General features: G+C 42.8%; 1 protein-coding gene across 1 annotated transcript in view; it reads left to right on the plus strand.

Annotated features, from left to right (window-relative positions):
- The window catches only part of MEP1B (meprin A subunit beta), a 41,559-nt gene extending 33,635 nt beyond the window's left edge, over positions 1–7,924 (plus strand). Inside the window, 5 exon segments of the mRNA XM_019542034.1 lie at positions 2,902–3,372; positions 4,073–4,255; positions 4,897–5,134; positions 6,338–6,548; positions 7,733–7,924. Coding sequence (XP_019397579.1) covers positions 2,902–3,372; positions 4,073–4,255; positions 4,897–5,134; positions 6,338–6,548; positions 7,733–7,747 — 1,118 coding nt within the window. The 3' untranslated portion in view covers positions 7,748–7,924.
- The last annotated feature ends 3,414 nt before the right edge of the window (positions 7,925–11,338 follow it).

Below are 11,338 nucleotides of genomic sequence, written 5' to 3' on the forward strand. Positions count from 1 at the left end.
ATCTTAGTGTCATCAGCAAACTTGAACAGGGTGCTTTCTACCCCCTCATCCAAGTCACTGATGAAGATGTTGAACAGCGCGGGCCCGAGGACCGAGCCCTGCAGAACCCCACTACCCACGTTCTTCCAGGTCGAGAAGAACCCATCCACTACCACCCTCTGGGTGCGGCCCCTATCTCCAAATGATCTGTATCTTTTGGAGCACCACCTCCCTTGGAAGCCCATTCCAGATTCTGGCAACCCTTACCATAAAGAAGTTCTTCCTGATGTCCAACCTAAATTTGCTGTCTGTCAGTTTGTAGCCATTGTTCCTAGTTATTTCAAGGGGTGCCCTTGGTAAACAGAGCATCTCCAATTTCTTGCTGCCCCTCCCTTCTCCCTGATGAATTTGTAAACAGCAACAAGATCCCCTGTCAGCCTTCTCTTGTGGAGGCTGAAGATATCCAGGTCCCTCAGTCTCTCCTTGTACGGCCTTACCTGCAGGCCTAGCCAGACAAGTGGCCCTCCTCTGGACCCTTTCAAGGTTATCCACATCCCTCTTGAAGCTTGGTGCCCAGAACTGGATGCACAACTCCAACTGTGGCCTGACCAATGCTGCATAGAAGGGAAGTATCACCTCCCTGGACCTGTTCGCGATGCACCTGCTAATGCATGATAGAATGTAGTTAGCATCACACCGGCAGCTCATATTCATCAGAGTCATGGTTGACTCCAAGAGATCCCTTTCTGCTGCTGTGCTGCTAAGGAGGTCATCCCCTAGCCTATAGGTGTGTTGCCGAGTCTCTTTCCCTAGATGCAGTACTTTGTACTTGTCTTTGTTGAACAGCATCCTATTCTTTTCTGCCCACTTTTCCAACCTGTCCAGGTCCACCTGGATTCAATCCCTTCCCATTAGTGTGTTAACTTTGCCCCATAATTTCATGTTATCCGTGAATTTGGGCAAAGTGGTCTCCATACCCTCATCCAAGTTGCTGATAAAGACGCTGAATAGCACACATCCAAGGACCGACTCTTAGGGGACCCCACTGCCCATGTCCTTCCAGGTTGATACCAACTTATCAACTACCACTCTGCGGGTGCAACCCTTAAGCCCATTTGCCACCCACTTGACTATGTAATCATCTATGTCACAGCTGCTCAGTTTGTTTTATGGGAATAGGATGAGATACTTTATCAAAGGTCTTCTTAAAATCCAAGTAGATGACATCTATCTCGAGTCCTGCATCTAAGCATTTTGTGACCTGGTCATAAAAAGAAACAAGGTTAGTTGGGCAGGATCTACCTGCTATGAACCTGTGCTGGTTGCCCTTCAGCATTGATTTTCCTGCTGGGGTCCCACAAATGTGATCCTTGATAATTTTTTCAAAGGTTTTCCCAAGGATAGAGGTGAGACTAACCAACCTATAATTACCCAGATCCTCCTTCCTCCCCTTTTTGAAAATAGGGACCACATTGGCCCTTTTTCCAGTCCTCTGGGACCTGAACTGAGCACCACAAGTGCTCAAACAGCCGTGGCAATGGCTCTGCTAAGACACTGGCCAATTCCTTCAGCGCCCTTGGATGAAGAGCATCTAGGCCTGCTAACTTAAAACACTTTCAGCCCCTCCAAGTGTCCCTTTACTAGGTCAATGTTGACTGCTGGTAGACTGGTGTTCCTTCTGTGCCTATCTATAATGCAATTGGGAGATTTGTCTTGATCCGTGTTCAGGAATACAGAGGCAAAGCAACTCACTGAAGAGTTCAGCTTTGTCCCTCCTATTTGTCACCAATTGCCCTTGCCTGTCTTGTAGGGGTCCTATGTTACGCTGCACCTTCTTTTTGCTCCCTATACACCTGAAGAAGGATGTTTGTTGTCTTTAATTTTTGTTGCTAGCCTGATCTCCATTGCTGCTTTGGCCTTCCTAACTGACTCCCTGCAAGTGTGATCCAAGGTGGTATACTCCTCCTTGGTAGCAACCCCCTGCTTCCACAGCCTGTATGCCTTTCTTTGCCCCTAGGCTTTCCTGGATTTTCCTGTTAAGCCAAGAGGGTTTCTTGGCCCCTTTGCCCCCTTCTGTGTGCAATGGGATTGTCTCCTTCTGCGCCTGAAGGATTGCTCCCTTGAGAAACGACCGCCCTTCCTGGACTCCCATTTCGCTAATGCTCTTGATCTTCAATGCCCCAGTAACTAATCTCCTTAACACGTTGAAGTTAGCCTTTCTGAAGTCTAGCACTTCTGTCCTGCTGGTTACTTTTCCCACCCTATGCTGGATAGTGAACTCAATCAACTGATGGTCACTATCCCCTAGGTTACCTTGTACCTGTAGATCCCCCACCAGGTCATTCCCTGTAGCTAGCACCAAGTCCAGAAAGGCGTTTCCCCTAGTAGGACCATATACCTCCTGAGTTAGGTGAAGGTCCTGTGTGCAGGTTAAAAATCTACATGAGCAGTTACATGTGGCTGACTGCTCCTCCCAGCAGATGTTAAGGTAGTTTAGGGCACCCATGACAACCATGTCCCTTGACCATACGGCCTCTGAGAGCTGTCTGGAGAATTCCAGGTTTAACTCATCCTCCTGGTGTGGCAGTCTATAGTAGACCCCCACTACCACGTCCCTTTCTCCCAAGGAAAACCCAAATATTTCAGATAGGAATCCATGGTGCTAAAAATATTTTGACTTGTTTTGGTCTTTCTGAATTCTTTGCAACAGAAAAGCTGGTCTGTTATTTTTCCATAGTCAAAAACTAAGAGCTAGAATTTTCCAGGGGGTGCCTCAAGTGGCAAAAGGGGAAATCTATGTTTCCCTCCATTTTTCCATGAAAAATGGAAAACCTGGATCCCTGGTTATAACAGATCCTTCATTCTGTACAATATCTGACTGCACTGTTTGCTACCTTAGAATACCAGATTGTTCTTTTTCAGGTTCACCTGTGAATTACTGGCAGCTGTACCACATTTCTTTGAATGTCACAAGTCAGTTCCGGATTATATTTGAAGGCATAAAAGGAACAGGTTTATCATTTGGAGGCCTCTCTATTGATGATATTAACCTGTCAGAAACACAGTGTCCCCACCACGTCTGGCATATTAGAAATTTTACGCATCTGCTCAATACAAGCCCTGAAGGGGAAATGGGAATAATATACAGTCCACCTTTTTATTCTAGTAAAGGATATGCCTTTCAGATTGGTTTATATGTGAATGGCACCAGCAACAACTCACATAACTTGGCTATTTATTTGCACTTGATCTCTGGGGCAAATGATGATCAACTGGCATGGCCTTGTGCATGGCAACAAGCTACTATGATCCTATTGGACCAACACCCAGATATTCGTCAACGGATGTCAAATCAAAGAAGTGTAACAACGGACCCATCTAAATTATTATCAGGTTAGTTAAAACCAGATGAATAATCCGTCTCATTTACACAATGCATTTTCTGGCTTTTAGGAAGAATGGAGAAAAACAAACAATGGATTTGATTCATTGTGGGCCAGGTACAGACATAATATTTTTACCAGTATAAGTGAGCGGAAACCAGTTTATACCTGTACCAGAACAGAAGTTCAGCACATGAAACCAGTCTATCCCTGTAACAGAGCAGAAGTTCAGCACACACAGACTGGTTTAAAAACGGTGCAGATGAATTTACTTCAATAGAGTTTTGCCTGTTTATATCAGCAGGTTTGATCCAATGGTGGGAAGCGGTGGCCAATGGAAATTATGTGCATCAGACAGGGGAGTTTTGGGTTTCAAAGGTGATATGTTTGGGCAGAAGCAGAAGCATCTGCTCTGCAGATTCCTTTTATCTCATGTATAGCACAGATTTTATGCCTGCCTATGAGAAGGTAGCTTTCCAGGACTCTTACATGGAGAAATGCCGAGTTGACACCTTTTATGTGGGCATGCAGTAATACCAGCTAAGAGGGTTGTCAATAACTGAGCCCCACAGTGAAGGGAATGTTAGGGTCAAATCTAATCTCCAAATGGAAATATTTATCTCCCTTTTACCCAAAACTACTTGTTTCAAAGTTCACCTTTTAAAAGAAAGTGTTGTAAAAGAGTTTTTCTTTCCTACCCCACTCTTCAGGTTCATTAACATCTCTTTTCTGGGACAGACCAGACAAAGTAGGATCACCAGCTAAATTCGCTAATGGAACTGAGTTCATAAGAGGTCCAGGAAGTGGAACTAGTGGATTTCTAACTCATCAAAGGCTTAGAAGCCGTGACTTTATAAAAGGAGATGATGTTTACATTCTTTCAACAATAGAAGGTATGTAAGCATCAAGGGTATTTATAATACTTCATTACTTCATGATGCAATAAATAGGCAGCATGGCTTATTTTTAGAACCAAATAAGGCCCTAATTCTGCAACTATATTTGAATTTGGCTAACTTTATACATAAGTAATCTGAGCTAATAGATCGGTTCACATATTTAAAATCATTCATACTGCGGACTAAATATGCAGATAGATATATCCACTATATAATCCTGCTTTTCTCATGAGGAGGCTAAAATTTAACTACATGATATGATGTCAGGCCTAAATAAAAATGTATAAATAAACCACTTTGCTGTTTCAAAAAGATTTGAAAGTAAACACTTAAAGAATATCCTGGGAATTTCATTTCACACCACCAAAAGCACAGGTTACATATTGTTTATTCCAACTAAAAACTGCTTTGGATATTTTATGGCCAGCACTTCTTTGCTGTTTACTTTTAGAATTAATTATTAATACAAAGCTTTTAGCTGTGTGTATTCACATTTTAGCATAGCTAATCCTTATGTCCATTTACAGAAAGTCAGAGTTAAAAAAAAAAAAAAAAGACCAGCTTCTCCATTAAAAAAAAAAAGAGAGAGAAAATGTAGGATAGCGTAAAAGCATCATGTCTCTTGTCTTCTTTAGATATAACGCATCTGATATCAACTGAACCAAGTCTTCCAAACTCCACTGCTGGCAATACGACCATAAGCACCCCTACCACCACCCGGCGAACTACCACTCGGCGAACTACCACCCGGCGAACTACAGTGAGCACAACCCCACCAAAAACACCAGAGACAAGTGCTCCCAATCCATGTAAAAGGGACAGCTGTGAAAATGATGGCATCTGCATTACTGTTGCTGAAATACCACTGTGCAGGTAACTGACTTCATTTAACCTGAAGATGAATGTTATAATCAGGAAAGAAGACATTTTAGTAGAGACTATTAAGTAAAATAAATTAAATGTATATTTTCTCTGATGGAGGTTTTAGTCAATTAAAGTAATTTTCAAGCACCAGCTCCAGGAGAGTAAGTTTATAACCCGGTTTGGCAACATGGCTCTTCTAGATCTTCTACTATTTTGAAGTACCTTGTTTACTTGTATATGACGTACATTTTCCTCAAAAATTTGCTACTGGAAATTGGCATGCGTGTCTTCAGGAGGAAATGCAGGAAGCAGAGGACACAATCACGTGGGAGCCAGGCTGCAGGGTCTCTTCTTGAGCTGGGCAGTCACTCTTCTTGAGCTAGCGGTGCCTGTTGGGGCATCTGAGGGCCAACCCCACTTCAGAAGAGGGGCCAGTCAATTTGGCTCAGCCAGCACCACCTAACGAGCAAGCTGAAGGCCTGATCCTGCTGAAGCCGAACTACCTGGCTCCTCTTAAGTTAGTAGACAATTAGCAGTGTCTGCTGTGTTCTGCATTTGGAGAGTTAACAGAGCAGCTGTGGATTTTTGCACTCCCTTTACTGCAGCTACCTGTGTTTTCCCTGTGAAAACACTTAGCAGTATTTTAAAAGAAAGATTTTTTTCTTTTCATTCCACCTTCCAAAAATAAGGTGCTGGCCTTATTTGGGAGTGTAGGGGATACAAGAAAATACACACCTGTAAAATTCAGTTAAACCATATTTCACCAAATTGAGCAGCATTGTAAAAATTAAATGGTTACCTCTTCAAAAATCCACAATGTACCTCATTTGGGCATAAAATGCTAATGGAGGTAAAGCAGAAATTGAGTTCAGTTCCAAAAGGACAAATGCAAAGGCCTGCCTTTGGGATGGACCTATCACAGACATGAATGCGAGAAGCAGAATTACTGGCTAGGGTGAAGGGCTGGAGAAAGCAACCTGGGGGTTATAATGGACCATATGCTGAGCATGAACCAACAGTGTAGCCTTTTTGCAATAAGTAAATAAATAAATAAAATAAGGCCAACAGCATACTGTATTCAGCACTGGTAAATTAAGCGTTCAGGAGTACCTGCTGTATATGCTATACTAATAGAGAATCATTCAAATATACTAAGCTTTATTTTCCTAGGATTTTATTTGATATTGCATGACTGTAGCTCTTTCTTCATAGATGTCCAGTAGGTGACGACTGGTGGTACATGGGGAAAAGGTGTGAAAAGAAAGGCTCAACTCGACAGAATATGGTAGTCGCTGTTGCTTCAACTGTTGCTGTTTTTGTCGTTATGCTAATCATTACAATTATAAGCACACAGTGCATTAAAAGAAAATACCACAGAAGCCGGCAAAATGAGGAAGCCCTGCACAACCTAAATTTAGAAAATGTAAGTATTTAGCTCCAGTGTTAAGATTTAGAAGTATTCTAAATGCCTTTTGGTTAAAAAAGTACATGCCAAACAAGCAAATATTGTTAATTACTTTTGGAAGAGTCGACTTAGATGAATAGGAACAAAATAAATTTCAGGGAACAAGGATGCCAGAGAACTCTTACTGAATATTTTAAATATTCAAAATGAACGTCTCTAATTTCCCAAATAATGCGGAGCGTTATCAATTGTTTGACACATTCCTTCTCCTGCACCCTAAGTATCACTGTTATCTAAAGGCTGTACTTGAATCCAGTAATGACTGCTCATATGAACTGTGCGAGTACATACACGCTATTTAATTGTCCCCATCTGCCTTCAAATTTATGTTTAAAACACATTTCATTTCCTGTTTCATCAGTAGCATAACAATGCAGCCAGGTACCTGGGGTGGCTCCTACACACAGGGATGACTTCTGGTTGCCACAGCTGATGTGGTCATGATCAAAATCATGCGGTTGAGGGAAAAGCTGTTTTTTACCCCACCCCTGTTGGTGCCAGGCTTGTTGACCCTGCCTTAGTTATGCCACTACATTTTTTATGAAGAGTACCTCTTACAACACCTGAGTGTTTGTATAGAAGGAAGACCAGCTTCCCAATCCAGCCATCATTCTTTTTGCAGAGAAGGTAATATAGGTTAAAAGGATAATCCAAACAAATTAAAGGAAGATTGAGTTAACATGGTTTTAAAAAGAGTTAACTGAATCATAAGGCATTGGGCTGAGCCTTGAGTAAAGCAGAGACCCTGGCATCTTTCTCCAAGCAGAAAGTTATACAGATGCAGTCCTACATTAAGAACATTTGGTACTCAAACCTGATCAAGGGAAAATCTTGGAACAGACCAAAGACATAATTCATCTCACTAGTTGTACTAAGATATGAGAATAACCCTGTGAAAGAAATGAACTGTAGTAGGAAGCTACAGGTCTTCCAAACAACATACTTCCATATTTTACTCTGCCTTAATCTTCAGTGCTTCAGGACTTCACCTACTCAAGTCATACCGTGGTTTATTGCTTTTGTTGAAAATTACTATTGGTTTTGTTTTTTAAATAAAGTAGATCCCTTTTTTAATTGACTGAGATTAATTCAAATTCTGGTTGTTTGCTAATCTGATATGAGATATTTTCTTCATTTAACAGAGAACAACTTTCTGAAAATATTGAAAAAAAATCCTCCACTCAAAAAAAATCCAACGAGGTAGACTCTTTCAATCACTCAAATCAACTGAAAGCCTCAATTGCACAACAATTTCTCCTGATTTCCTTCATCTAAGTCATCACGCTAAAGTTTATAAAGAATGAGAAATAAAACACCATTTTGAATAAAATCTGTGTACTATGCCTATGCTAATGAAGTGTCCTAAATAGGTTGATTTAGGCATGTAATCATGGCAGTGGTATGTTGCTGGGTTCCATGCAAGTCTATTTGAATATGAAAAAGATGTACTGAATTAAGATAGGCTTGATTTTTTTATCTACATAGTGAAGTCTGCTTGAGGACAGTCAGCCAGACTGGGTTTTCCATCTTACTAAGAAGTAGTTCCTGTGATAGCAGGGGACTGGATCCAGTGACCCAGGAATTCACTCCCAGTCTTCAGCTCCTGTGACAGTTTTTGCAGACTTTGGAGCCTAGTTTTCTTATAGGATTGTATAAGCAGAGGAAGATCAGAAATAGAAGAGGAACAAGGGGAGGAACAGTGGCCTTCATGGAGCCTTCAGGGAAAAGTGCCATACACCATTCTCTCTAGAGGTTCCTAGCCAAGGGCTTTTCCCAAGGGACAAGAGTACCAGAAATAGAAATGCCAGCTACCAGCTGGTCTGTACGGGTGTCTATGAATAAGTTCGCGTATAAAATTAAACTACTGCTTTGTCTCCCTAGATTGGGCATTGAGGATCACGTTCTTGACAAACATTTTTTTTTAAAAAACCTTTGAGCCAAAGACTGAGATGCACTCAAGTTTGATGAGGGAATGAGAAATTAGCACATTCTGCCTCTAAATGCTGTGTTTTTAGTATCAAGATACAAACGTATATTTTTGTATTAGTCTCCATTGCCTACTTTTACACAGACCAACATTTTATTTACTTTAAGCCACCACCACCAAGTAACTCTGCTCTTTATTCAATAAACAGAATATATCCAACCTGACAAGTCTGTTGCTGGCACCAGTTCCATTCATGTTCTAACGCAATGGACGAGTGTTTTTCTTTATATGCATATTCTGAGGATTAAGGTGACAATTTTTAAAGTCTCAATTTTGTTCATCCCTCTGCCTCTCAGATTAGTTGACCTCTTTTATAAATACAGACCCGGTGTTTATCTCACTCTGTGGCTAGTATTTCAACTTAGGATACAAACTTTAAACAATTGCTTCCTATAATGTATTTTTTTTACCAACTGAGAAGAATGAGAGAATGGTTTAATAATAAAGCGTGTATATTAAAAAAAAAAAACTTAAAGGACTAATAGCAAATACATATTTGTCTTAAATAGAGGATAAAAATAAGGAAGGCAGTAGAGGTAGCCTTCACTGCTTATTCAGTCCCCATGTTCATTGTCTGCATGGCCTAGAACCCATTATTATCTTCTTTATGGCTCAGGTAGTTTGTTCATTTTGAGCCTACTGGTCTTATTCTTTCTCACTACTATAGCAACTCAAATTGTGCAACTTTCTTACAGTCTGCCAGCACTGGAGCTCATCCATTTCCGCTCAGGTGAAAAGGCTTTCATCTAACTGTAGCAGTAACGAGTATCCTTCATTTTCTTAAATGTTGTAAACTTAATTCACCTAGCCCCCACATTGCATTTTAAGAGTACCTCTGGCACTGGTACGACAGAGATATGCTTTCTGGGAAGTGGATAACTTCATGTCGATAAAATGCAACATTTGAATGGCTTATGCATTTGGTACATGTTTCTCCAATCCTGCTCAGTTACATATTTCTTCTGAGGGTGGATACTGAATGCTGACACAGATATGAATTTCAAAAACTATCCAGATGCCAAAAGCATCTGTCACAGATATAATCCCAGCAGCTTCTCCAGTTTTTGTCTCGTCTATCCAGGTAAAACAATTTAAGAATTTTTAAAGGGAAAAAAGGGATTTCTCTCTCTTTTCTTCCCTTTCACTCCCCATCTCACGCAGAAATCCCATCCTTACCACAGAAACCATGGACAGTGAAAATGTTTAAGTCCCATTTTAAATCAATCACCAGGGATCAGGGTTTTCCACTCACCATGGAAAAATGCAGATTGTCTCCTTTAAAAGAGAAAACACATGGGTTTCCCCTTGCAGGTTGGCAGCCTTTCACTTGCAAGAGGCTGCTTGGGGCTGGGGGCATCATGTGCATGTGCACATACAAGTAGCTGGAGCAGGAGTGGGATGGCACACTGGCACAGAGCTTTTCCTCTTGGTGGCCAGTATCTATGGACTGGACCACCCTGTGTCATGAAGCCCGCCCGCTGCCTTGGCACCTTCTTCCTCCTTCTGCGCCTACTGACAGGTGTGCATGAAGAAACAGCAGCGGGGAGGCATGGAAGGAATGGGACATGGGGCAAGAGTGCTCTGGTGGAGGCTCTGGGCCATGACAGGTGCCGGGTGTGGCCAGGGCCGAGGCTGGGGCCTTTTGTGGCTCCACAGCAGGCAGGGACAGTGATGGGCCTTCCTTTTCCAAGGCACTGCACCCGTTTCCCCTGCCCCCAGCCTAAAGGCTTGGGCTCAACTTTGGTAGGCTCCCGTTGTCCTGGGTCATGTGTACACATGCACCCAGCAAGCGCTCTCTCTGCTTCCCCTGCTGGCCTGCCTTGCACTGCTCTCCCCCCCCAACTTCCTTTTTTTGCTGCCAGCGCCACTGACAGATGCCGAGCAGGGCAGAGGGGATGGCGCTTTACCAGAAGAGGAAGTGCATTCATTCGATCTGGCTCCATGGTGTCTGTACAGATCAGGCACTTCAGTGGGGCTTTTTGGTGCTTTTATCTAATAGCTGATTCAATCAACTATTAGATAAAAGCACCAAAAAAGCCCTGCTAAAGCATGCAGTCTGTATGGATGCTGAGTAAGCCAGATCCAACTAATACACTGCCTCTTCTGGCAGTGTTGGGCTTGGTGTGGGGCGCCGTGAGCTGAAAGTAAAGTGCTGGAGGTTTTTTTTCCATGTCCGTAAGCAGATGGCTTCGTTGGTGAGTGGTGGGAGCAAGTGATGAACAATGCTGCTGCCCACACAGTCCTCTGAGATGGCCAGGCGATGCAGACCCTGCTCTCACTGAGGCATGGCCCCCACAGTTTTCCTCAGTTCCTAGCATAGGCAGGACTGGAGTGAGTGGAGAAATGAGGCATGGCCTCCAAGACAGGCACCAGCAGGGCTGGGGAGGGACGGGGCTGTGGGTCAGAAGTGCAGGGCACTAGCCAGGCACAGAGGGATGCAGGGGGCTGCTGGTTGGGACTGAGGGGCACTGGCAGGGCCCAGGGGGCTGTGGCTTGGGAGTGAGGGGCAATGGCAGGGCCAGGGGCAGGGCACCAGCATATTAGGGCTGCTCAGCAACCACAAAGCAGTGGAGGGGACAGCAGCAGCTGGACCTGTGTCCTAGTGAGCAAAGGTAGCACAGGGAGCTCTGGTTTCCCATGATAAAAAACCAAAACCAAATGCCAAAATATATAGGTATTTAGAATTTATTTTATTATAATGATTGAGGCAATGGTAGGCTTCCAAACTGCCTTAAAATTGCAAATATATCAATAAAACCTT

This window comes from Crocodylus porosus, unplaced genomic scaffold (assembly GCF_001723895.1).
Source record: "Crocodylus porosus isolate Cpor-Errol unplaced genomic scaffold, CroPor_comp1, whole genome shotgun sequence".
Taxonomy (NCBI): Eukaryota; Metazoa; Chordata; order Crocodylia; family Crocodylidae; genus Crocodylus; species Crocodylus porosus.